Raw genomic sequence first — 27,848 nt, forward strand, 5'->3', positions numbered from 1 at the left:
CTGTGCTTGTGGTGATTTGTGGGAAATATGTGTCCATTTAATAATGCACCTCACCTCACACTATAGAGAGGCTCAAGAATAAAAGCCCAGTATTAATTGATATAGGACTGTGCCCTTATCACCCTGACAACTAATATATGGCCGCTGCCAGTGCCACTGTTCCTGTATGAGCGCTGTTCTTATTCGTTCTCATTGTAAAATAGAAAGGAGTTACAGAAGGCGTTCTGAAGGAGTTAAAGGGCCGGGTGACGTCACGGGGTACGTACGGATGACGCCCGGCTACAACAATGGCTGCATAGAGAGAGGTGAGTGCGGGTGAGGCGTGTGTACCGGCGTGGGGCAAGGTCACACTCTGACCTGGGCTATTGATAAGTGTAGGGACTGTGTGATCCCGTACTGAGAGCTGTGTACAGGGTGATGTCTGCTTCTTCATCATCGCACTCACCAAAGACTCCTCCCTGACTCCCAACTCTCCCTCTTCTAGCACAGTCTGTGTGTCCCCCATCAGAGGGTTACTTCCTCATAAACACATGGAGGATAGTTCAGTATAAGAGGGAGCTTACACCTGTGAACGCACCTACACCCGATTAGATGGGGTTCCATGCCAGTAGCTGCTTCCCTATTGAAAATAACAAGAGGCTGCTGGTTCTCACAGCAAATCACACCCACTCGCATGTCATTGCTTATCCATGTGGTGTATGGATGAGCTCTGGTGTGTTCAGGACTATAGTTCCAACCCACCTGAGCAATCCTACCAGGAAGCAAACACCATAGTAGACGGTGAGGCATTTCCTCATCCACACCAGGCTGATCATGATTGGCGGTGTGCAGGGACGGCTTCCTGGCAGGATTGCTCAGGGCTCTAATGAAGAAGGGTTACCTCTGAAACGCGTCAGCCAGGAGGGACCCTGGTGAGGTCCTCCTCGAGCTGGAGGTTTGGACAAATTTGGGAGCTTGTAGCCCACTTGTATTGGCCTGATGTACTAGCATGCTAACTACACTTATGAGTAGTTTGATTTTATCTTATCCTTTTTAATAAATTCTTGTTGGATAATGTACTAGGCCAGTGCGCCCTCTGTTCTTATTTTCTATAGGATCCAAAAATGCCAGAGCCCATTCTTAAAGGGGTGTTCCAGCCTTTTTTTAAGTTTATTAAAAGTCAGCAGCTACAAAAAGTGTAGCTGCTGGCTTTTAATAAACAGACACTTCCCTGCTCCACGGTTCCAGCAACGCGCCGGCCGGCGTCTTCATTCCTAGTGTGGGCACCCGCCAGTGACAGCTTTGGGCTTCACGGCCGGGCACCCACTGCGCATGCACGATCGGCGCCGTCCGATTGGACAGGCGCTCGCCTACAGGGAGCGGCTGCAATAAGGCGATTAAGCTAATCGCCTTACCAGCCCCTTGGCGGAAGGAGGAAGTGGGACAGGAAGTACCACTTCTCCTGAAGCCCCACCCCCCAAAAAAAATGACATGCCAAATGTGGCATGTAAGGGGGCAAGGAGTGGGTTAAGCGGAAGTTCCATTTTTAGGTGGAACTCCGCTTTAATGAGCAGTTACATGGGATTTGGCTCCGGGAGCCAGCAGCCTTTCATTGCTATCAATGGGGCTTCCTCCCACAGCTAATCCATGGAACCCCCAATGAGGTTTTTGCATCTAATCAGAGCGCATGCGTTCCTGCAACCCCTGGAAAGAAAATAACTAAATTCCCCCATCAACATGGTCAGTGGTGATGGGGAAATCCCTCCCGCCCAGCTATTGTGTTCGACAAGCGTATGGGACAATGCCAGAACATATCAAATTTTTTTTTTTTTTAACACAAATATGTAGAATACATATTGGCCTAAACTGATGAAGAAATTCATTTTTATACATTTTTTTTTTTGGGGGGGGGGATATTTATTTTAGCAAAACGTTAAAAATATATATATAGAGGTGATCAAATACCACCAAAAGAAAGCTCTATATGTGGGAAAAAAAGGACATCAAGTTTGTTTGGGTACAGCGTCACACGCCCGCGCAATTGTCAGTTAAAGTGACGCAGTGCCTTATCGCAAAAAATGGCCTGGTCATTAAGGGGGTAAATCATTCCGGGGCTGAAGTGGTTAAGCTGATTCCCTGCTGGTCAGATTGGGATTTGCCCTGTGTGAAAGGGGCCTTAGGACTCTTTTGCACTGATATATATATCTATATCTTTGCGTATTTTCCTCTAAATTCTATGGGACTTTTCACACCGCTGCGTTACAGATGCAGTGCATTTTGAAAAGTCCTGCGTGTTGCATCTAGGGTTGCCACCTCAACCCTTTAAACCCCAACACATATAAATTACACAGGTTCTGAGGCTAATTTAATGCAGATAAGGCACTGAAGCCCCATACACACTATCAGTTTTCCTGCAGGTTTTCTCTTCAGGTTTACCAAAACCATGTAGTGCAAGGGCCTGCCTGATTGCATACAATTTGAAACTCTTGAGGTTGGACCTCATATTAGATGGTTTTGGTAAATCTGAAGAGAAAACCTGCAGGAAAACTGATAGTGTGTATGGGGCTTAAGTGAGTTTATTTACTACTTTAATCAGCAACAGAACCTGTTAAAGCGGGGGTTCACCCTTAGAGGGCATTTTTTAGCCTTAGATTCCTGCTCGTTTTTACTAGGGGAATCGGCTATTTGTTTTAAAATATGAGCAGTACTTACCCGTTTTCGAGCTGCATCCTCTCCGTCGCTTCCGGGTATGGGCTGCGGGAATGGGCGTTCCTTCTTGATTGACAGTCTTCCGAGAGGCTTCCGACGGTCGCATCCATCGCGTCACGATTTTCCGAAAGAAGCCAAACGTCGGTGCGCAGGCGCAGTATAGAGCCGCACCGACGTTCGTCTTCTTTCGGCTACGAGTGACGCGATGGATGCGACCGTCGGAAGCCTCTCGGAAGACTGTCAATCAAGAAGGAACGCCCGCTCCCGAAGACCCATACCCGGAAGCGACGGAAGAAGATGCAGCTCGAAAACGGGTAAGTACTGCTCATATTTTAATACAAATAGCCGATTCCCCTAGACCGAACGAGCAGGAAGCTAAGGGAAAAAAAGAAAAGAAATGGTTGAACTCCCGCTTTAATACAGTATCTCACAAAAGTGAGTACACCCCTCACATTTTTGTAAATATTTTATTATATCTTTTCATGTGACAAGACTGAAGACATGTCACTTTGCTACAATGTAAAGTAATGTGCGTACAGCTTGTATAACAGTGTATCACAGATTGAGGTAAAGAGCCAATCTTTAACACGTGATCAGTTATGTCCAATCAAAGCTGATCACGGATGTAAACAGAAGCTGGTTATCGGCACTCCTTTCCTCATGCTATAAAAAGGACATGTATACTGATAATCGGGTAACAGATTATCAGTGTCCTGATTATGAGTGCAGTCCAAACAGTGCAGCCTATCAGTGCCCATCAATGCAGCCTCCTCAGTGCACATCGGTGCAGAATAAAAATGATCTGTTTGCATAATTTTATAACAAACTATGAAAATGTTATTTTTTTTTTCTAAATTTTTGGTCTTTAGTCGTCTATTTAGGAAAAAATAAAAAACCCAGTGGTGATATAACCACTTAAAGTGGGAGTCCACCCAAAAATCAACTTTCTGCAGTTAGATCCAGCATACTGCTGACATCTGCAGTATGCTGGTCATCTGCGTGCCAGGATGACTCCTATGCATGCATAGGAGTGACATCATCCTGCACTGGCCAGGTACAGTAACTGCGTGCCAGGATAGAAAAAACTGTACCTGGCCAGTGTGGGATGATGTCGCTCCTACGCATGCATAGGAGTGACGTTCTCCCTCACTGGCCAGGTACAGTGACTGCATACCAGTATGACTCCCAAGCATGCATAGGAGTGATGTCATTCCGCACTGGCCAGGTACAGTAACTGCCTGTCAGGGTGACTCCTATGCATGCAGAGGAGTGACATCATCCTGCACTGGCCAGGTACAGTAACTGCATGCCAGTATGACTCCTATGTATGCAGAGGAGTGGCATCATCCCGCACTTGCCACGCACAGTGACTGCATGCCAGGATGACCCCCACGCATGCACAGGAGTGACATCATCCCGCACCAGCTAAACAAAAAGGGCCGAAGAACGACCTACCTGAAATATACTGGGAAGAAGATGCTGGCGATGAACCTTGCAGACATCAGGCCATTGAAGCTAAAGTACGTTTTGTTCACTTTAGTTTTGCAATAAGCATAATAATAATAATAATACAAAAGATGTAGAAATAAAGCTGAAATGAACTTTCTATTTAAATTAATGTATTTTAGGTGCTGAATGTAAATGACCCTTATCGTGTGAAAGTAGTGTTCCCTCTGCAGAGAGACCACGGTTTCCATACAGAGAGCAAGATTCCTTCTCTACAACATGCCGGCAGGATACAGGCTTTTCTACTGTGGCCATGGCTACTTTCTACAGAAAACCAACTATAAGGGCCCATTAACACATGTATATATTGCAGCGCCATTTATTTTGAATGGTACCCCAAACCACCTCCGCAACACACCACAGCCCACATCGCACAGTGCAAGTATGGGTGCGCTATTCTGAACAAAATGCAGTCCACAGTATTTTATTTTGTGAATAGCACCCCATTTGTTTTGGAGGGGCTCCCTAACACAGCACACTACAACACACCTCAATGTGCGTGTTGCTGTACAGTTTGATATGATGTGACTTTAGATTTTGCACACCTTTTATTTTGATGAAACTTGCTTATTTACCTGGTTTAAACAAACATTCAGTTGGGCTTGCACTATATGACTGGAACAATTGTACTGTAAATTGCCAACATTGAAAACTTTCTATAAAAGAAGATCTGTGACCTCTACAGCACACCGTACCTCCCACTGTTTGATCTAATCTTCTGTGTGTTCTTCCTAGGTATGGCATTGCACATCCTACTGTCATGGCACAGTCCGATCACTGTCAGCACTTGCTTGATAAATTAAACAAACAAAGAGAGGCTGGCTTCCTATGTGACTGCACCATTCTGATTGACGACTTCCAATATAAAGCACACAGAAATGTGTTGGCTTCATTTAGTGAATATTTCAAGGCCTTATTCCAGAACACTTTGGACTCTACTGTACTTTTGGATCAGAAGTTAGTGACACCAGCTGGATTCCAGACAATGCTGGATTTTATTTATAGCGGTGACTTACACTTCAATAGGTGAGAGCATTTTTTTTATTTAATAGCCGGTGTTTAGTGTAATAATCTCTTATCAAAGTGCTTTAAATAAGAACTAACCATGTTCATCCATACCAAAAATCCGATCCAGAGGCAGCAGCATGCCATTGCTCAAGTTTCATGATGGAGGCAAAACATACCTGCCCATTTAAAGTGGGCCTCCCCTCTCTTACTAAATTTCCAGCACTGTTTAAAGGTAAATAGGAAACAAAGTGGTTTTTACTTATACCAAAATGATTGTTCTGTAATATGTTGCTATAGTCCCACTGCTCCTTTCTACATATGTTCCCAATCTCACACCGCCGTTTTCCTAAAATATCGTCATTGGTGGTGGATTTCTTTTTTCTAGTTGTCTATGCCAGCTCGCACATGATGTCTGCACTAGATCGCACACGTGTACAGAGCCATTAGTCAGAGCTTTTTTCCCAAGAGATTACGAGAACATCGAAAGAAAGCACTGATGATGTAGCCCTCCCAGTGGGCATCTGTGATGCCAGGGCTAGGGCTAGATCTCCATTCCTTCAAGAAACAAGGAAGCGGGACTATAGAAAAGCTACAGTAAGCAATACCTGAATAGATATGGGATTTGGGGATGTTTTAATGCATGCAAGTAAAGCTGGTCATACAATATCCAATTTTCTTGTTCAATATTCTTTAGATTTACCTTCAACTATGTAGTACCAGTGCCTGCCTGTTTGCATATAAATTTAAAAAGTGTTTTGGTTGGCGCTCCTATTTATATGGTTTTGGTAAAAGGGAAAGCTATGGAAGACAATTGTATAATGTAGGGCCAGCCTAAATTTGTGTTTTGGGGGGGGGGGGGGGGGGGCTCCAGTCTAACAATGTGCTGGTTGCTTATAGTCTTTACCAAAAACGCATTGGGAAAAATAAAAGGCGTGTACTAGAAGGGAAGATGCTGCAGCAGCACCTGGAATAAGACAGCACAGAGTATACCGTATTTATCGGGGTATTGCGCGCACCTGCGTATAGCACGCACCCCCAACCTGGAAGGGAAATTTCAGGAAAAAAAATACTTAGTTTGAATGCCCCTCGTCGGTGTCTTGCCCGGCGTCCATCGGCGGCCTTGTCCGGTCTGGCGTCCATCTGCGGCCTCGGTGGTGTCCTCCCGCGCTGTCTCTGAGTCGAATCTCCGCTTCCCGTGCTGTGTTTGAACGCCGCCGCCGACATATACCGAGCGCAGTACACTCGGCCACGCTCGGCTTCTCACGCATAAAGGCTAGGTGGCGTCACAAGGGGAAAAAAGTGCACGGTATACGCCAATAAATACGGGTATGTGGCAAGGACAACCACTGTATACTGAATTAGAGAATAAGCCAATGCCTTGGAGCCAAAGTAAGTGATTTCAGACCCTACTGGTCAATGGAGTGTAAACATTACATGTCCACTAGATGACGATGAAAGCTTTAACATCTTCTGAAAGAAAAAAAAGACTTGCAGTACATCTTAATTTTTTGCAAATAATACTTAGAAATATTGTATTGGTTGTAGATTTAAAATAAAAAATATATGACAAATTTATAAATGTACATGGACTGGTAGAGTTGGTACTTAGTTGAACTTACTAGGAAAAAAAGCACACAAGTTGGTCTTTGCTAATGAGATGTTCACTAACAACCCAAAAATGGGGACCAGAAAGGGGAAGATGCAAAGGGAGTCTGAAAATCCTTGTCACATTCCTATTATTATTTGCACAATTAAACTGTTAGTAAAAGCTAACTAAAACTTTTCTTAAAAATGTTTCCTCCCCTGTTTTCCTACCTATCCTGCATAGCCTGTAAAAAGAGAGCTTACTTTCAGTATCTTTTTTTTTTATCCAGTCCAGACATGTGATTTAGCAGCTCTGGCTCTCCTGTATAATGGCTGTGAATTCCTAGAGCTGTTATGTCGCCCACCATCTTCCATGGCCTATTTGTTGTCGGCGCTCTCTCCTCTCCCCTGACACAGGAGAGCCAAAGCTGCTGGATGATGTGACCGGACCAAATGGGGAAAAAAAAAAGGTAAGTACATAGATTTTTTTTTTTTTTTTTTTTTTTTAGATATACAGAGTATGAAGTATAGATAGGAGGAAAGGGAGGGCATGTTTTTAGGAATAGTTATAGTTAGTCTTATTTTTCACTGTAACCGGGTAGTGGTGGATGAGTTACTTAGATTATGAGCAGTACCATGTCTTTGGGCAGTTCTATTTGTGTTTTCAAGTGTATATTCAGCTTTTTGATGTAGTTGCCTTTTGTTTTTTCACACAGATGTACCATAGAAGAAGTATGTAAAGCTGCTGAATATTTGAGGGTGGATGAAGTTGTTTCAAGATGCATACCTAAAATAGACTCCGCTATGGTGGTGACAGCCTGTGTTACTGAGGTACCCCTAGCTAAGGACTTCCAAGGTACACATGAAGACTGTTCTGTCCATCACCCATGTAGCACACGCAATACAGATAAAACAGAAGCTATATGTTTAACCAAAAAAGCTGCAAATAAGAAATCTCTTAGGAGCAATAAATGGAAACGGACCATGCTTTCTCATAAACGGTGCCTGAAAAAGGTTTCTGAGCAGCAGAATCCAATCACCAACCCTGTTCTCCGTATGGAGGCAGGTCAGGTGCATGAAACCTTGGCTGAACATCTCTCCCAGGTTAAGGATAATTGCCTCCTATCTTATACAAATGCACTGAACTGTGAAAACCTTCTAAAGGAAGATGGTGTGGTGCAGCCATCAGTTGGGAAGAAAAAACACATCAAGTCAAATCTACACGCCACTTTGAAAGAACATTGCATGAGTAATATTAGAGGAGAAGCTGCCATCTGCAAAATGGAAGGCACAGCGCAGGACGTTGAACAGAAATACTACAAAAATAAGCCTACATGTAGTATATGTTGTAAAGTTTTCTCAGAAGGCAGCAGCCTCCGGCGTCACATGCGGATTCATAAAGGTGTGAAGCCATATGTATGCCATTTATGTGGAAAAGCTTTTACTCAGTGTAACCAGCTGAAAACACATGTACGGACTCATACAGGTAAGACTAAATTGGACATCGTTAAAGTGTCCTTGAATATATTCCTGACATGTCACGATGTATGCTATTACAGTAATGTTTAAAAAAAAAAACTCCAGCTTTTATAACTAAAAGCAGTTCTTGGCCGTGACTTTGCCTAAATGAGACAATGTCTTCTCTTTCTCAATGATCACTCAGATTACAGAATCTTTGTACGAAGTGACAAGGTGAGAGAATAATGCTGGCCATACACTATACGAAAAATCGGTTGAAAATCGTCATTCAGACAGTTTGTTCGTTTTTCGAACAGTTAATGGGCACAAAATCAATAATCGTTGGAATGTTTTTGAGCCAAAAAAACGAAGGACAAGTTTGTAAATTTTCTGCCGAACGATCTTATCGATCATTGGAAGGTTAATGTGTTTCCCGTCTGAACTTTCTGCACTAGGTATATGTAAAAAAAAAATAACAAAATTTTTTTTACTTCTGTCCACTGAATGATTTATCGGTCATTACATGATGGCACTATCGTTTGCGCTCATGACCGAACGTTCGTTTTTCGTTCGGCCAATTTTTCGTAGAGTGTATGGCCAGCATAAGCTGGCCATATATTATACAATTTTCTTATTTAATTTCCTTTAGATTTGCCTTCAACAATGTAGTACAAGGACCTGCCTGATTGCATACAAATTGTAAGTGTTTAGGTTTGACCCCAGAAAGCATCCCTTCGAAACGTGTCAGCCGGCAGTGGCCCCTGAGATCTCCCCTGTTAACGTCTGGAGTGTTGTTAGTAGACCAATCGCTGTCATCTGGAGATCATTTGTATCACGAGTCTTTTCCCACATGTTTGTGAGTAGTTTTTTACTTAATGTTTAATAAAATATGTCAAAAGGATAATGCACAAGGTTGGTGCGCCCTTTTTTTCTCTTTTGACTGTTAGGATACCCCTATCCTTGAGTGCAGCAAGGCCTGAAGCACTATCCACTACGAACTTTAGTCCACTTGGTAACTCACTTGTGCGCAGGAGTGTTTGTTTTTCTGCTATGTAGTGCAAGGGCCTGCCTGATTGCATACAAATTGAAAGTGTTTAGGTTTAACCCCATATTATATGGTTTTGGTAAATCTAAGGAAACATTGTACAAGAAAATTGTATAATGTATGGCAAGCCTAAGGCCTCATTGACCCAGCAAAAATAAGCAAGTCGCGGCAAAAGTGCAGTGTAGCTGCTTGCGTACAGAGTCGATCATCCATCTCTAATCGCAGCTAATGTGTGATTACATCTGAATAGCAGCGGACAGCTGTGACCACTGTCAGCCTGTTGACTGCTTTATATAGACAGAGCAGCCACAACTGTCCACATAATTTGTACACCCAGCTGCATGAGTCTCCTTGATCCTTTCTGTACCTTACACATTTTTGCCATGTGAATGAGATCTAAAGCAGGCTGATTAGTTTTAGATATATAGGGAAAAAAATCAAGTACATAAGCACAAGCATTTACATGACTGTCAAAGTAGATGTTGACCCTCCAGCAAGGAAAAGGAGCAACATAAAAGTCTATAGGACTGTAATGCGCAGGTGTTACCAGGACAGAAATGACTTTCGGCGCAGGTCGTACACAATCCCCAGAGATCGTGCCCAGCGGATCTCGCTAAGAATGTATCTGCAGAGGGGGAGGTTTGGATTGGTTAGGGTAAGGGCTAAAAGAATACATGCACTTTGTTTAAAAAGTGGATTTATCTTTTAATATGATTATTTAGAAAGCAGCATGCCCCAGTAATATGGTTAGCACTCACCAATGATGACTAGATGAATATTTTGCAGTAGCAGTGTTACGTTTATATGTTATATTTCTAAAGCTCTCCAGGTAAACTGCTATATATCTCTGTTTAACATGATACCATCTTCCTGTAGCCCTCTGTATGTTGTAAATGATTGTTTAAAGTGATTGTAAAGCTTAAACTTGATTTTTTTTTATTGCTAAAATATTAATCATGTTCTACTTTTGTTTTGTGCATTGGCTTTGCACAGAGCGGCCCTGAGCCTCCTCTTCTGAGGTCCTCCGCCATTACTCTTAAGTGTCTGCCCCCCATGGCAAGTGCTTGATATGGGGGCAGTCATAGGTTTGATTCGAGCCAGGCTGTGTGTGTCCATAGACACACACAGTGCATCTAAGCCCTGTATCCAGCTCCCTTCTCACAAGATTTGTTTAACAGCAGCAGAAGCCAATGGCTCGTGCTGCTGCCTCTGTGCCTGTGAGGAGAGCGAGAGACCAGCGATGCTGCTCTTGGGCACATCACTTGATCCAAAGAGGAACCAGGTAAACGTTTGCGGGTGGGGGTGCTGGGTGGAGCAGATACTGAATACTGCAAGTTTTTTTACTAAAATGCATTGAAACCATGAGCCCGGAATCACACTTGTGCGGTGCGAATTTCCGCTCTCTTATCTCTGCAGAGAGATAAGAGAAGTGTTCAGCAGATCCACTGTGTTTTAGCTGCAGATTGGCTGCAAATTTGGAGACCTGGGAGGGGGAGGGGGGAAGTGTATTGAGCTGAATGGGAGAAATAATGAAGAGAAATGAACACATCTGCGAATCAGCTGCGTATATGGGCCTGAATTTGCACCTGAGCCGCACCGCAATGCTTAAAATACGCACACGTTTTTTCTGCAATGCGCAGTGCGAATGTATCGCACATATGTGAACCAGCCTCATTGAAAACAATGGGCCGGATTCAGGTAGCCCTGCGTAATTTTGTGCGGGCGTAACGTATCTCCGATACGTTACGGCACAAGTTCCGTATTCAGAGAGAACTTGCGCCCTAAGTTACGGCGCCGTAGCGTATGTGCTCCGGCGTAAGCCCGCCTAATTCAAATTTGGATGATGTGGGCGTGTTTTATTCAAATTTAGTGTGACCCCACGTATTTGACGTTTTTTCGTAAAAGAATCCCAGTGCGCATGCTCGAAATTCCGCCGCAAATCGTCAATGCTTTAGACGTGAACGTAACTTATGTACAGCCCTATTCGCGAACGACTTGCGCAAACGACGTAAAAATTTTAAAATTCGATGCGGGAACGACGTCCATACTTAACATTGCGTATGCTTCATCATAGCAGGAGCAACCTTACGCGGCAAAAGCCTAACGTAAACGACGTAAATAGCGGCGGGCGTACGTACATTTTTTGAGAATCGGCGTATCTAGCTCATTACCATATTCGACGCGTAAATCGACGGAAGCGCCACCTAGCGGCAGTGAGAAATAATGAGAAATAATACCGCTCAGAAAACTGCTGATCCCCTGGCTTTGCTTCCGTCCCACCAAGCCTAAAGGGTGCTGGCTATGCACAGGTGCATTGGATGAAAAGAGGTCCTGGACTGCCGCACTCCTTAAAATAATATCTTTATTCAGCAAGTGAAATCCAAAAAACAACCAACAATGTTGCAGTCAAAAAGAAGTGAACAAAAGGAAAAGGATGGCTGACATGTTTCACATCATGTGATGCTTACTCGTAGCTCATTTGCATATTCTACGCCAAACTCAACGGAAGCGCCACCTAGCGGCCAGCGTAAATATGCAGCCTAAGATACAACGGTGTAAGACACTTACGCCAGTCGGATCTTAGGGAAATCTATGCGTAACTGATTCTATGAATCAGGCGCATAGATACGACGCCGCAACTCAGAGATACGACGGCGTATCTGGAGATACGCCGTCGTATCTCCCAGGGCTGTGGAGTCGGTAGATAAATGTTCCGACTCCTCAGTTTTATGTACTTCCGACTCCGACTCTGACTCCCCGACTCCGACTCCTCTGTATTAATATGCGAATGTATTTTATACATTCCTTGAGGGAAAGAAACGCAACCTACCACAGGACTACTGGCTGGGAAGCCAACAGTCTACTGTATTGCACAGTTTAATCAAAAGACAAACACAATGAAAACAAAGTTTTTTTATTCTAAAACATGATTTTCCTAGGAGAATCCCATAGTCATGTTTAAAGTTTAAGCTAACAATCGGAGTTTACAAGTTTTTATAGCCTTAGCTAAATGACAGCAGTTTTTCCAATGGTTTACAGTTTAAGTCTTGAACTATTGGCCCTCCATTCCCTTCACTTATACAAGTGTCTCACTCTCTAGTCCTGCAAAAAACATATTTATTTAATCATAATAAGAGGGGGAACCAATGCGCAAATCAACCTAATCAAGGATAATTCTGAACTAAAATTAAAATAAATAAATAGCAGCCACGACAAAAAGTGTTCTCACACTCAAGACAGATATGAATAATGGTAGGTGTAATGGCGCTAAAAACACTAAAAAAACTAATAAGCAATAAATAGTCTCATCACTAAACCCATAAAGTAATAGAGAAAAAATTCCGTGGTGAATCCTCCAATGGATGTGAATAAAATGTGTTCCACTCTGGGTAAATCCTGGAATACCATCCAACATCAATAAAAATGTGGAGGGTATTAGTAGTGGTAAATAATAATAAATGATAAGTGAACAGCTGTGCCAAGCCTCTGCACAATGTTGCATCAATCCAATCAAAAGTGAATAATAGAGTAACTAAATAAACATCGATAATTGTGAAAAACAAATCCAATATATAAAAACACCAAAAACAATAGTCCATTAAAGTGCAGCGTGCAATGATTAAAGTGCAACAAATTCCAAAGTGATCCGAAGTATTAAAACGACATGCAAAAAATTGAGCATGAAAATAAAAATAAAATCTATACGTGAAAAAAATGTCCAGTGAAACAAATAACAATGTCTCTAAAATTCACCAAATGAGGTTAAAATAGAAGCAGAGTGATAATAATAAAATGTCACAGTGCATAAAATGATGAAAAATACACAATCATAAATAAATGTTCAGTGTAAAAATGTGCTCCAAATCACAAATCCTTATATCCACAGCATTCAGTGATCTGTGCATGCATGCTTAAAAAACTTCCACCATCAGGCTTCCCAGAAGTGTCCGACAGACTAGGTGTTCCAGCCCCTTACCTCAGAGCGGCTTGTAATTAAGCCTAAATGGATGTCTCACAGGCAGTCTGCTGTTCATCCAGCCCTTCAATCCCACGACTCGGTCACGGATGATTGCAGTCTCTCAGAGGAAATATAAAGCAAGGGGAGCCTCCATAGTGTAGTAACATCAAAGCATTTTATTAAAAAACAAGTAGACACTCACATTTCTAGTGGTACAAAGTCGGCGTGTATACTCTTAGTGTCTCCCGCTCTACGGCCGCGAGCGGGTGACGTCACCAGCAGCTCCTCCACGTCCTCACGCGTATCGCAACTGATCAACGTTGCTTACTCATAGGAGTCCTATTCTATTTTAACCTCATTTGGTGAATTTTAGAGACATTGTTATTTGTTTCACTGGACATTTTTTTCACGTATAGATTTTATTTTTATTTTCATGCTCAATTTTTTGCATGTCGTTTTAATACTTCGGATCACTTTGGAATTTGTTGCACTTTAATCATTGCACGCTGCACTTTAATGGACTATTGTTTTTGGTGTTTTTATATATTGGATTTGTTTTTCACAATTATCGATGTTTATTTAGTTACTCTATTATTCACTTTTGATTGGATTGATGCAACATTGTGCAGAGGCTTGGCACAGCTGTTCACTTATCATTTATTATTATTTACCACTACTAATACCCTCCACATTTTTATTGATGTTGGATGGTATTCCAGGATTTACCCAGAGTGGAACACATTTTATTCACATCCATTGGAGGATTCACCACGGAATTTTTTCTCTATTACTTTATGGGTTTAGTGATGAGACTATTTATTGCTTATTAGTTTTTTTAGTGTTTTTAGCGCCATTACACCTACCATTATTCATATTTATTTAATCCCTTATCAGTGAGAGGCTAGGTTACACATGGACGCTGCGTTCCCTGTAAGAGCAGAACACAACACTATGGAAAGTATAAGTATTGCAGCTCCTAATTGTGCGTTGCGTGCCATATAGTGAAGCACATGAAAAGCATGCTTCTTCACGGTCACTTAACGTGTTCGTTTTGCGGTTACGTGAGGCACTGCATGCATTGGTCTTTATTCTTACAGTAGAGAAGTCATTAATTATAACTTTTTGTGAATTGGGACATTTAAACCTGCTCTTCTTTTTTTTTTTTTTTTTTTTTATTCCAATCTAAATTTAGTAGGAGTCGGAGTCGGTGCATTGTTTGCCGACTCCGACTCCAGGTACCCAAAATTTCCCCCGACTTCGACTCCGACTCCACAGCTCTGGTATCTCCTACCTGAATCGGGCCCAAAGTATTTAGAAATGTTCGGCGTATTGGATGCGGTTTAAGCCGCACTCAATTCGCATAAGTGTGAATCCGGCCTTAAGGTAAAAAAAACTGCCTTAAGGACCACTTTAATATTTTTCCAAGCCTCCTGAATGTTATTAAAATCCAAATTAATTTTCAACTTAAATTAGCTAAATAGATTCCTGATGTATCAAACCAAAAGGTGTGCAATGTCTTACAGTTAATTTACTTTAGGTAGTAGCCATGTATTGAATAGAAAAGCTTGTCTCGTCCACGAATGTTGTAGAGAAGGACCCTTGTAATGCATGTAATAGTCTGCATTGGTTGATGACAAACAGATTATCTCCATTGAATCACTCACGTAAAACAAGTATGCAGATAAGTACATATGACTTTACTGCAGGGATTGACAAATTTGCTTGGAATCTAGGAGCCAGCTAAAAAAGTTAGGAGACAGAAAACGCGCCCCGTCCCGACGAGCTTGCGCGCAGAAGCGAACACATACGTGAGCAGCGACCGCATATGTAAACGGTGTTCAAACCACACATGTGAGGTATCGCCGCGATCGTTAGAGCGAGAGCAATAATTCTAGCCCTAGACCTCCTCCTGTAACTCAAAACATGCAACCTGTAGAATTTTTTAAACGTCGCCTATGGAGATTTTAAAGGGTAAAAGTTTGTCGCCATTCCACGAGCGGACGTAATTTTGAAGCGTGACATGTTGGGTATCAATTTACTCGGCATACCATTATCTTTCATAATATTAAAACAATGGGGATAACTTTACTGTTGTCTTATTTTTTAATTAAAAAAAGTGTAATTTTTTCCCAAAAAAGTGCGCTTGTAAGACCGCTGCGCAAATACGGCGTGACAGAAAGTATTGCAACGATCGCCATTTTATTCTTTAGGGTGTTAGGATAAAAAATATATATAATGTTTGGGGGTTCTAATTAGAGGGAAGAAGATGGCAGTGAAAAATAGTGAAAAATGACATTAGAATTGCTGTTTAACTTGTAATGCTTAACTTGTAATACCAACGGCCACCACCAGATGGCGCCAGCTTACACATCTGGTGGTAATAACTTGTAATACCAACGGCTCACCACCAGATGGTGCCCCCCCCCCTTCCAAGCCAAGTCGCCAGGACCCTATTTCTAGTCGCCCTGGCGACTGGGATTTGTCGAGCCCTGCTTTACTGTCATTTTCCATCCATATCTTATTTTGAGTCAATGACTTAAAAGTAATAAAGCCAGGCGACAAGCATTTTGAGTAGGTTATAGTATTGGGACGAGTGAGATTTTTTTTTTTTGTACAGTTGAACCCCTTCCATTCTAGTTGAACAAAATCTTTCTGCTGTTTTACTGTCTTAGGAGAAAAGCCATACCAATGCAAACTCTGCGATAAAGGATTTGCCCAGAAATGCCAGTTGATCTTTCACAGACGAATGCATCACGGAGAGGAGAAACCATACAAATGTGATATGTGCAATCTACAGTTCGCAACTTCAAGCAATCTGAAGATTCATGCTAGGTCAGTGATGTGCACCAATATAACCTAGCAATAGGAATATAAAAAAAATATATATATATATAATTCTAATATGATCCATGTGCAGCAGTAGTTTTAAGTAAAAAAAAAAAAAAGTTGCAAAGGCCTACAATATTTCTTTATTTTTACAATTCTCACAGAGTGGCTACCAGCTAGACCTGATTGGAAAAATTGTGCATCTTAAGAAAGGGGCTTTAAAGTAGAGCTCCTGTCTGGGCAAAAAAAGTAAGTCAGTAGCTACAAATACTGTACCTGCTGACTTTTAAAATAAGGACACTTACCTTTCCAGGGATCCAGTGATGTCACCACCCCAAACTGATTCGTAAATCTGCTTCTGGTGCAGGCGCCTGCATCTTCAATAGGGTAAACCAGCAGTTTCAGGCTTCACTGACAGTTTCCTATTGCACATGTGTGTTGTGACCTGCATGTGTTCCAGAGGTCAAGAGTCGAGACGTGTGTGTGTCTCAGAAGCAGCAGGATGAAGTAGGAGATGCCGTAAATGCTCGGAGATTGCCATGTTGATCGTACACAGAAGTGGGAACCTGTCAAAGGTTTGGCATTGCCAGGTGACAGGACTACCATTCAATAGGAATGCATTGCACATGGCTGCTTATACTATGGCAGCTGGGGACACTGGGCTGCCGATGCTATAGACACACATGATATTATGGCACCTGGCCGCATCAAGCTGTCAAAAGCAAATTAGAAGGAAGAGAAATACTTCCTCTGGGAGGAAGAAACAAGGAAGAGTGAGAAGGAAAGGAGAGGGGCATTGGGGGAAAAGAAAATTAGGTATTTGTCAGGAAAAGGGGGAGGGGGAAAAAGGAATGGAGAGGACATCAAACCAGTCCTGGTGGCCATATTGGGAAAATTGCAGCTGCACTTATTCAGTGCTTATAGTGCTAAGGATAACCACCCTCATAAGGCTGGAAAGTATGCAGCCGCAAACACAATCAATTTAGAACAATTCACAAAGTGTTAGTCCATATCCAGGTAGAAAGGGTGACATAAAACAAAAAGGAAAAAAAACAGATATACCAAGATTGGCAAAACGACTGGCCCCTTGAAAACAGGTGCTTCCAGTGACCCAGAAGCAACATTAGGGTTTTCCTAGCAAAAACAAAATGGGGTAAACAGATTAACTTGAACAAACCAGTGGCAGAGCATTTTGTTACACATAGACATCCGATCCATAAACTTAGGGGCATGGTGATCGAACTTTTAAGGCAGCCCATGAAAGGCTGAGACCCTCAATGACCCCCTTCTACATCATGAGGCCTTCATCATGGGGATTTACATTTTCAGTATGGTACAACTGGGTGGATTGGATACCAATTTATAATTTGCATGCTTCCTCGATAATTCACTTATGGCTTTTCATAATTGGATTTGTGCTCTCTCTAGTTGACTCCTTCTCTTTTCTTTCTGCTCTACATTGACTGTGGCAGTATTCTTGCCAGCCTTATGAGGGTAGTTATCATTAGCATGTGTTTTTTTATTTATTTAATGCCTTGACATATGTTTTAACACAGCCACTCTCAACCTGGGTTCCTCCAGATGTTGCTAGGGGTTCCTTGAGCTGTGACTAACTGACCTCCCATTAGATGGTGTCTGCATACTGTGGTTCCAGGGCCAACTCTACTTGTTAAAGTCTGTGGCATGACACCAGTGATCTTTTTAGCCATCCGTAAGGGTGGCATTCTGACCAGACCCTGTAAGGAGGGGCATTTTCCCCAATGTCCCCAATTAATTGGTTTTAGCAGTGGTTCCCCAGAACCTTTAAAAAGTAATTTCAAGGGTTTAGAAAGACTGCTTTAACATGTTTAAGCTTATTCAAGGTTTTAGTAATTGGGTCTAGACCTAATTTAAGCTTTGCCACAATGACAAAAAAGGATGTATTTTTTTGCTAAATGTTTGCATTTGACTGAAATGCATCTTTAATTAAACTTCTGTGCCTAGTTTGTTTTACAATAAGACTTTCTGAAATGTCACTAACTAGTGCTTCGCTTGCTTTATGACAGAAAACACAGTGGAGAAAAGCCATATGTCTGTGACCGATGTGGTCAGAGGTTTGCACAGGCCAGTACCCTGACATACCATGTCCGCCGTCATACAGGAGAAAAGCCATATGTCTGCGACACATGTGGGAAAGCATTTGCTGTATCAAGTTCTCTAATTACTCATGCAAGAAAACACACAGGTAACAAAAATAACAGGGCTTACTAAGGACTTTGTCCAAAATACATAAAAATTAGACTTTAGTGTTGTAGAGGGAATTGGCATTATAAAGAACAATCGGGCTGCTTACCCAAGCTGACCATACACAGTTTGAATTTCAGCCGATCCCTGCTGAACTAGCTGAAATGTGAACTGCCGGTGGGTGGCCCTGTCAGCACCACAAAAGCTTTGATTAAAAAATCTGACCAGCTGAGTGGAGTTTGTAAGCCGAACAGTGACTGCATCCAACCGGATGCAATCATTGTTTGAGTATTTGCAGCTTTATGTATGCAATAGCTGTCAGGGGAGATTCCTCCATCCAAGCTGTTTAGTGTGTTAGCCTGCTTTGCTCTGTTAATGTTCTGCTGGGTAGCCTCAGACTGTCTCTATTTGTGAGCAATTCTCAGTGATCTTTTCCTAGTATTCACACCACAGCCGCATCAGATCCATAGAGAGCCGGTCACAAACTCCTGCTATCGTGAAATACGCATTCAATTCGCAATAGTGTGAACCCGCCTAAAGTGCCGCTCGTTTTAGGAATGCTTTAGCGCTGTTTAAGTAGCGCTTTTCAGCCGCTAGCAGGGGCACTTTTCACTCCAAAGAAGGGGTGAGAGCACCCATTTTGCGGCACTATTCAGGCGCATTGGAAGCGCTGCCCATTCATTTTAATGGCCAGGGCGTTTTGGGAGCACTGTATACAGCACTCCCAAACCACCCCAAATATGCGGCTTGCAGGACTTTTCCTAACGTCCCGCAAGCGCACCACTCCAGTGTGAAAAGACACCCTGAAATTAATGGGAGGCGGTTTGCAGGTGCTATATCTAGCAATAAGACGCCTTAAAACCGCCTGTGTGAAAAGGGTCTAAATGAATGATCAGCTGTGCCTTATACATTACCAGTCCTGTGTGCTGATTGATCCTTCATAAAAGTGATAGGTCACACAGAGTTGCAGTTTTTCATCTATAATAGTAAAATAACAGTCACCTGGGGGGGGGGGGGGGGGGGGGCGGTCGTGGATCTCCTTCCTTCATTGGAACAGACAAAATTTGGGCTTAAGAATGGGGTGGAGCTACAATCAGAAAAGGTGGAGCTTTTAATCCCCAATAGTGCCAGTGATCTGAATGGGAACAAGTGCTATATGCACGTTGCCTCTGAAATTAAATCAAAGAAAAAAGCAAAGCTGTAAAAGCAGGCAATTGATCGACATTTCGACCACCACGTCCAGTCGTCTAAATCCTAACATTGCAACTGGATATTGTAGTACACGTGCAGTGGGCAATAATCCTTTTCCTGCAAAGTTTGACAGGTGGCAGCCACTGCTCTACTGCCTTCTGAAAAGGGATCCAGTGCAGAACTCTTTAGAGAGCATTAGACAATGCCATTCGTGTGATAAAGCACTATGGTTTTTCTAAAGAAAGAGCAAGTAGAAATGTCAAGACTCTCTCAAATTAAACCAATAGGCTCCTGTATGAACAGAGCAAGCCTGAAGTTGGAAGGAAATAAAACAATGGTCCTCTCACTAATTCTGGTGTGTAAATCAAGCTTGAGCTATTGAATGTTGACAGTCTTTTTTTAGACATGACATTAAGGTTAACCCAGTAAGGCTTCACCCTCTGGTGATTGCCTCGGGGGAAATTCTTATCATGGACAGGATGTGCCCATACACTAATGGTGCATATGTGATTTTGTATTGATAATATGTTCTGTGAAGTTACCATTTCAATGTGTAGGTTGCATACCACTAAATAACAAATAAAAAAGATTAACCCAGTAAATGTGAAAATATGCCTACTGGACCTTCTGCTGGCTGAAAATCTAAATATGAAATATGCTGATGCAATACTTTGTATTTGTGAAATTCCGAATATAAAACGTAAATGAAGAAAATTGTATACAAGAACCGTATGCGTCTCCTGTAATAGTCAAGGTCAGAGAATGTTCAAGTACAAACTGCTTACTGTCTGCTATTTATCCCTTCAACAACAGTGCTGTACATGCATGAGAATCTTACTCTGCCTATAGAAACTCATTAGCATCTCCACCATTTTTCTATGCTGATGCAGAGACAGAAAGAGAACATTTGCATTTGGTTGCAATGGTCTTCCTTTGCACATCCAATTATAGGGCCCATTGATCTTTATTTGAAATGTTCTTTGTGAGTAATAAACAGTTTGATGTTATGCTTGCCAGTGCATTGACTGTTTGCAATACACAGGGGAAAAACCTTACATCTGTGGAGTCTGTGGGAAGAGCTTCATTTCTTCGGGAGAACTTAATAAACATTTCCGGTCTCATACAGGTATGATATTTTATTTTTTAAGCTTTTGTTTCTTAACTAATTTAGGTCCACCCTATAGCAGTTTTACTGCTACAGGGCAGCACCTGTGCACTGTATAACGTATGTGTGTGTGTGTGTGTGTGTGTGTGTGTGTGTGTGTGTGTGTGTGTGTGTGTGTGTATATATATATATATATATATATATATATATATATATATAATATATATGTGTGATCTGACAGGTAGGGGGCGCGCATGGACACCGGCAGTGGCTCGCTTCCGCTGTGATTACACACAGCGGAAGCTGATCTGCAGGTGCTGTGTACTTGATGTCCTCCGGCACCCGCCGATCGTTAGGCAGAGAGATGGTCTGCATATGTAAACAAGGCAGATCGCCGTTCTGACAGGAGGGAAGGGAAAAGACCCATCTCTTCCCCTAGTAAAAGCACCTCACATAGTATAGTAAAACACTGCTAAGGCACACGCTTAACTCTTTCATCGCCCTTGAACCCCTTCTTTTTCCCAACCAGTGTCATTAGTTCAGAGCATATTTTTAGCACTGATCACTGGTCCCCAAAAAGTGTCAGTGTCAGAATGCCCACCACATTATCGCAGTCCCACTATAAGTTGCTGATCACCGCCATTACTAATAAAGAAAAATATCCCATAGTTTGTAGACGCTATAACTTTTGCGCAAACTAATCAATATACGCTTATTGGGATTTTTTTACCTGGTCATGAGGGGGGTAAATCTTCCGGAAGTCAAGTGGTTAAAGGACAGCTGTAAAATTACTTAAAGGAAAAAAATGTTTTGCCTAAAATTTAATGTCTGCAAGGTAGACAGACAGAATAGTGTAATGATTCTGTTAAAAAACGAGTAAATAGCTATTAAATTCCTTCATCTATATCACCTCTGGCATTCTAGTTTCTGTTCTCTCATTCACTTCCTGGTTTGCGGTGCTCGTTCAGGTAAGAACTACATTTCCCAGTATGCATTGCGGCACACCCAGTAATTCACACCTCCTTGAAGTCTCTAACATGTAGAGAGCGTCCTGCCACACAGATGTAGTTCCCAGGAGGGGCGAGCACGTTACTGACCACCGCAGTAAAGCCTCCCTTCACTGTGGTCAGTAAAATCAGACAAGCAGGAAGTGAATAGAACAGAGAAGAAATAGAGCAACTTCTGAGCAAAAACGAACAATGAGAAAGTGAAAAGAGGAATGTCTGCAGGTAAAGGATGCTTGTTATGAAAATATTTTTTTTCCTTTACAACCCCTTTAAAGCGCTCCTAATACTTACCTGAGCCCCATCTCTATCCAGCGATGTTCCTTGGCTATTCAGTACTCTCCCTCTGGATTTGGCTGAGACACAGCAGTAGCGCCATTGGCTCCCACTGCTGTCGATCAAAGTCAGTTAGCCAATCAGGATAGAGCGGGGTGGGGCCGAACCGCATCTCCATGTTCGAATGGATAGACGGAGCTGCGGCTTGGCTTGGGTGCCCCCATAGCAAGCTGCTTGCTATGGAGGCACTTAACAGGAGGGAGGGGCCAGGAGCAGCGAAGAGGGACCTGAGAAGAAGAGAATCAGAACTGACCTGTGCAAAACCACTGCACAGAGCAATTATAAGTATAACATGTTTGTTATTTAAAAAAAAAAAAAAAAAAACAAGACTTAAAGTGGATGTAAACCCACTCTCATCCTTTCTAAACTACTGCCATAGTGCTGATCTATAAGGATATAGATGCCTCCTCCATGTATCTTTACCTTTCAAATGTCTCCCCTCTGTCTGTTATGAGATCTGAAAAACTGCAGATTCTGTGGGTGGATCTGTTGTCTGGAGCTCGGTGGGTAGAGTTGTAATGTCAGTAGACTCGCCGCCCACCTCTACACCCTTGTCAACATGCGTTTTTTCCTATGCATTTCTTACACTGAATTCTGCTATGATCACTAACATCCAGTCAAAATCCAGAAAAGTAACCACATGACTTCAAAAAAGGGGTGGGAATTAAAAAATAATGCCTGTCTGAAGCTAGTGCAGTGGTTCTCAACCTGGGGGTCGAATGATGATTTGCCAGGGGTCACCAAATCTTTGGCTGTTCCTGAATCCCGCACTGCTCTCCCAGCCCAGCAGGGCTTTCCCTGGAGCCTGTGGTCGGCCACTCAGCCTCTTCACAGCCGCCCATTCAGTTCACGGCATGGCTGGGGGGAGGGCAGAGACTAGAGGTCAGCTGACTGGTGAGGAATGTGAAGTGGGAGGGGCTGGAGGAGACCCTATCTCCTGATTTCGGCATAGGTGTCACTGCTACGAGACACAGAGTGTAACACTACCTGTGATTGGAGTTGCCATTAAAAGTCCCCACTACACTTCTCAGATAAGCAGATGACCTTCATCGGGAGCACCTAAGTTGGCTGATCAGAACTCCCATAGCACTGCCACTCATCCCAACTCCCCCCACCAAGGAGTAATAGAAGGAATAAAAGTAGAGAATATATGGAAGGGAGAGGAAAAGAGGGGAGGGGGACAAAGAAAAAGGGAGAGCAAGAATAAGAGAAAGAACGAGAGGGATGGGGGAGAAAATAACAGGAAATTAGGATAGAGAGATAAAAGGGAAAGAAAGGAGAACACAAAGAAAGAGTGGTAGATCGTAAAATGTACCATAAGGGGTGTTAATACTGTACGAGTGGAAGGGACTTGGGGAGCGATAAATGTCTGTGGGTTAGGGGTGCAAATTACTTGCCTTGCCTTGGGTGCTGACAACCCATGCTACGAAAATAATTTTACTGTTAGGGGTCCCCACAACTTGAGAAATTTTATCAAGGGGTCACGGCACCAGGAAGGTTGAGAACCACTGAGCTAGTGCATGAGATATGTAAATAACCTGTCACTCACAGCAAGGGGGCGTAACAGACCAAGGTTTTTCTCTGTAAATCCGTTTTATTTCACTGAACAATAAGAGGATTGCTCAGAGCTGGATTAACTCTGTGTGGCAAGACTGGGCACAGATGATAGGAAATCTTATACTGTACATTGTGACATAAAAAAAAATCGGGTTTACATCCACTTTAACAATCGCTTTAACTTTTGGAACCCATTTCCTAACTAAAACTAAATTGTGCAAACTTTCTATGTTGTTTTTTTTTTTTTTTTTTCACCCTCTATTTATCCTGATGACAATTGTCACTAACACAAAAAAAGAAATGGGAAATCTGTCCTTTTACATATGTCACCAGAACAAAAGGCAGTTTGCACCAACCTTAATCGCCGACTTGAATGTAAACTTGGTGATGGAAAAAAATTATACTCTGCTCTTCAAAAGAGAGCCTGATAAAAGCAATATCCCTACTGCATTACCAATATAAATCTTTTACATGACAGCTTGTGGCTTGAATAAAAATAGTGCTTTTGCAACATGAATCTCATGCTCCTCCTGGGTGACTACAAGACTGGTATGAGTCTGGGGTCTTCGACAAACTTACCTAAACAATCATCCACAGAGCATGCTTGGAAATACTGTCAATGTTCTTTAAACCTAGCATTACTTGCAAATATATAGTTCATTGGAAAAAAAACTGACTTTTGTAATATTGCTATGACTTCAGGAGAGAGGCCATTTGTCTGTGAAGTTTGTGGAAATTCTTACACAGATGTGAAAAACTTGAAGAAACATAAGCTGAAAGCGCACAGTGGTAAGTTAACGCACTTTTATCTTGTATTTGGTTTTCTTTTTACAAATAAATTCTTGTTTAATAATCGAGACCACTATAATGGTTAGAAGCTGCTATTTATAGTAACATTGGAAGCGTTTATGTTTTATTGTCGGAGAATATTAAATTAAAATGGACTTGCTTTTTTTTTTTTTTTTTTTTTTTTTTACATCAGTTTTTTTCCACTTTGACATTAACCCCTGAGTGTATGAGTGTATGCACACATGAGTCCTCATTGAAGTGGGCATTCTTCAATGGGGCTGCATATGTGTGTGTAAAGTAGCCCGAAAACTGTCACAGTGAGTAATGGTTCCTGACCACATGATCACTGTTATTGGTCTCTAGGTCAAGGTCAGTTTTGTCAAAGGACAAGGTTAGTGTGTTTGTGTTTTTTTAGTTACTTTTTTGTTCTATAGTGTTAATGTGTGTTAGGGCCCTACTATGGATACAAACAACAAATAATGCACACATATGGTATGTGGTATCACTGTGATCATCAGGAATAGGAGAACTAATTTTTATGTTGATCTTTGGTGGTGGGTCATAGTAATGGTATGAAACACATGTTCTCTAATTCTTTAAGGTTTCTTGGTTGTCGATTGGCAACTGGAAGTTTCCGTTCCCTCCATACATTTTCTATAGGATTAAGGTCTGGAGACTGGGTAGGCCACTCCATGATCTTCATGTGCTTCTTCTTGAGCCACTCTTTTGTTGCCTTGGCGGTATGTTTTGGGTCATTGTCATGCTGGAAGACCAATCCATGACCATCTTCAGTTTTCTGGCTGAGGGGTTGTCATCCACGATTTTACAATACATGGCCCCGTTCATTGGCCCTCAATGCGGCAAAGTCGGCCTGTACCTTTTGGCAGAGAAGCAGCCCCAAAACATAATGTTTCCATCTCTGTGTTTGACTGTAGGGATGGTGTTTTTAGGATTCTAGTCAGCATTTTTCTACCTTCAAACACGGCGAGTCGAGTTAATGCCAAAGAGCTTAATTTTGGTCTCACATGACCACAGCACTTTCTCTCAATCCTTCTCTGAATCATTTAGATGTTCATTGGAAAAGTTCAGATGGGCCTGTACATGTGCCTCTTTGAGGAGGAGGACCTTGCGGGCGCTGCTGAATTTCAATCTATGGCAGCATATTGTGTTACCAATGGTTTTTTTTTTTGGTGACTGTGGGCCCAACTGCCTTGAAAACATTCCCAAGCGTCTCCTGTGTAGTTCTGGGCTGATCCCTCACTTTTCTCATCATTCTTACCCCATGAGGCAAAATCTTGCATGGAGCTCCAGACCGAGGGCGATTTGATGGTTATGTTGTATTTCTTCCATTTGCAAATAATATTTGCTCCAACAGTTGTCTCCTTTTCACCAAGCTTTTTTGCTGATGGTCCTGTAGCCCATTCCAGCCTTGTGCAGGTTACTGGTGTCCTTTGACAGCTCTTTGGTCTTGCCCATGTTGTTGAGGTTTTAATCGCAGAAAGAGATTCTATGGACAGGTGTCTTTTATACACATAACAAGTAGTCGTTAGGATTCTTAAATTTACAGGTCTAATCAGTGTACCACATGAGCGAATACTGTTGCCAGTCTGTGGGAGACAGAATTATTTTTGGCCGGTAGGGGATCAAATACTTATTTTACTCACTGAACTGCAACACAATTTTTTAAAAATTTGTATCCTGTTTTTTTTTTTTTTTTTTGGATTTTTGGTTGATATTCTGTCTCTATCATTTAAAATACATATATGATAACAATTCTAGACCCTTAATTTATTTGTAAGTGGGAAAACTTACAAAGTCTACAGGGGATCAAATAATAATTTTTCCCACTGTACAGTACTTATGTAAATCTAGTCATCTACCTTCTGGGCTGTATTGAGTTGCTTTATGTTGCTCTCATTATATTGTGTTTGCATTTTTCAGGAAATGAAGATGGAAATGAATCGGAAACCATTGATGGTACAGTCAGCAATGAGGACTCAGCTAAGAAAAGCCCAGTGCCAGACACTCTTGATCTGAAGCCGTCTGAGCTGTTTTTACCACTCACACTACACATTGGTCCAGAAGACCATCAGATGCTGCTGCCTCTGACAGATACTCAGAGTCTTTCTTCAGAGTCTTTATTAAGGACATCTGTGACTAATTATACAGAGCCACAGTTTATATTTTTACAGCAAATGTACTGAAAAATTGCAGTGCAATATTATTTATTATTGTTTCATCACAGTGAATAACAAGAAAAAAATACATTTTAGCAGATATTTCTTTTCGCTGCTGTTATCAGTAACAATGTTTATTTCTGTGTCCCTGCTGTCTAGGAACACTCAGTTTAAATGAGACTGTCAGTCCTAAAGTCAGTTGCTTGTTGTTTTTAGATCCAAAGCGGGGAAAAAAATCATGTAACATAAATTAACACCTGTAGCAGTAAAGGGTCCGCATATCTATGCATTGTGGTATCATGTGGCAATGCAGCACACACTTGTCAGTGCAATCTAGTGCCCTCAGTTTTTAATAGATACCCAATGCACAAACACACTTGTGTTGCAATGCACTGCAACTAGATATAATAACGTGCGTTGAAGTGCACATTGCGTTACATAATATAGTGCAGGTCAAATTTTCAGTCTATTGTGTGATGACAGCTCCATAAAATGAACAGTGTACTGCAAGGGACATTTTAGGTGTCAATGGGCCCTAAGAAAGCTTCCTGTTTTTGTGGCTTTTTAAAGAAATAAACTTGTCATTACACACAAACAATTCAGCAATAAGTGCTGCAAAAATAGCACGTGCACCTTGCATGACACAAATGATTTTTATATATTTGTAAATTTTGTCCTGAGTCTGATATATGGATTGCAGAGGTGTTGCACAAAAGCAGTTGATCAGATACTTTCTGTCATGTTCTAAACAGAACAACGGCTTATGGAGCCAGATTGGTTACTATGGACAATGTCACCACTTTCCTTTATTTCAGTTTGTATAAATTGGGTTTTATATAACTGGTTTTCTAATATTTAAAATGTATTTAATACCAAAAAATGTTTTTTTTTTTTGGATAGTGCGATAAAGGATTAGAACTTTTTGTCAAGTTTTCCTACAGGTGGAGAGATTCTGTGCAGGTCACGAGGGTCTGACTTATGAAAAGAACTACACTAAAACGTATGGAAAGCAGAGCTTTTGCCCATAGCAGCTATTCACATTTTCTGTTATAATTTATAACAGAAAAAAAGAAAAATTAAAGAAGGCACGTGATTGTGTTTGCTTTCTCTGCTCCTCTTTCTAGAAATCATACCCTGTATACTAAGTAGCAAGAATTCAGCTGTCCTATGGACAGGGCATTAGGACTTTTGCACATAGTATGTGTCTGTCATGAGTGTAATTTGCGGTTAGTATCTGTGTTTCTTAATCACATCCTGAACCAAGTGCTCTTTTTCTTACACACCTATCTCTTAGTATAGCATAATCTACATATGAAGTGCATTACCTCTTCTTTTCTCTAACCTCATTTACCATTCTGCCATTGTTTTTGGACCCCTAGAATTCATTTTTTTT

General features: G+C 41.7%; 1 protein-coding gene across 3 annotated transcripts; it reads left to right on the forward strand.

The window, feature by feature from the left end:
* The first annotated feature begins 190 nt into the window (after positions 1 to 190).
* MYNN (myoneurin) lies at positions 191 to 27,553 on the forward strand. 3 transcript variants are annotated; one of them, XM_040349317.1, is made up of 8 exons: positions 191 to 305; positions 4,930 to 5,220; positions 7,503 to 8,272; positions 15,920 to 16,079; positions 18,119 to 18,297; positions 20,530 to 20,613; positions 24,192 to 24,278; positions 26,220 to 27,553. In XM_040349317.1, the coding sequence occupies exons 2-8, from the start codon at positions 4,955 to 4,957 to the stop codon at positions 26,480 to 26,482; spliced, it is 1,809 nt and encodes a 602-aa protein (XP_040205251.1). In that variant the 5' UTR covers positions 191 to 305; positions 4,930 to 4,954; the 3' UTR covers positions 26,483 to 27,553. The 3 variants fall into 3 exon arrangements, with proteins under 3 accessions (XP_040205251.1, XP_040205252.1, XP_040205253.1); XM_040349318.1 differs by lacking the exon at positions 191 to 305 and adding an exon at positions 5,588 to 5,796 and having other exon boundaries at positions 5,130 to 5,220; XM_040349319.1 differs by lacking the exons at positions 191 to 305; positions 4,930 to 5,220 and adding an exon at positions 5,246 to 5,434.
* Positions 27,554 to 27,848: the final 295 nt, after the last annotated feature.

This window comes from Rana temporaria, chromosome 4 (genome assembly GCF_905171775.1).
Source record: "Rana temporaria chromosome 4, aRanTem1.1, whole genome shotgun sequence".
Lineage (NCBI taxonomy): Eukaryota > Metazoa > Chordata > Amphibia > Anura > Ranidae > Rana > Rana temporaria.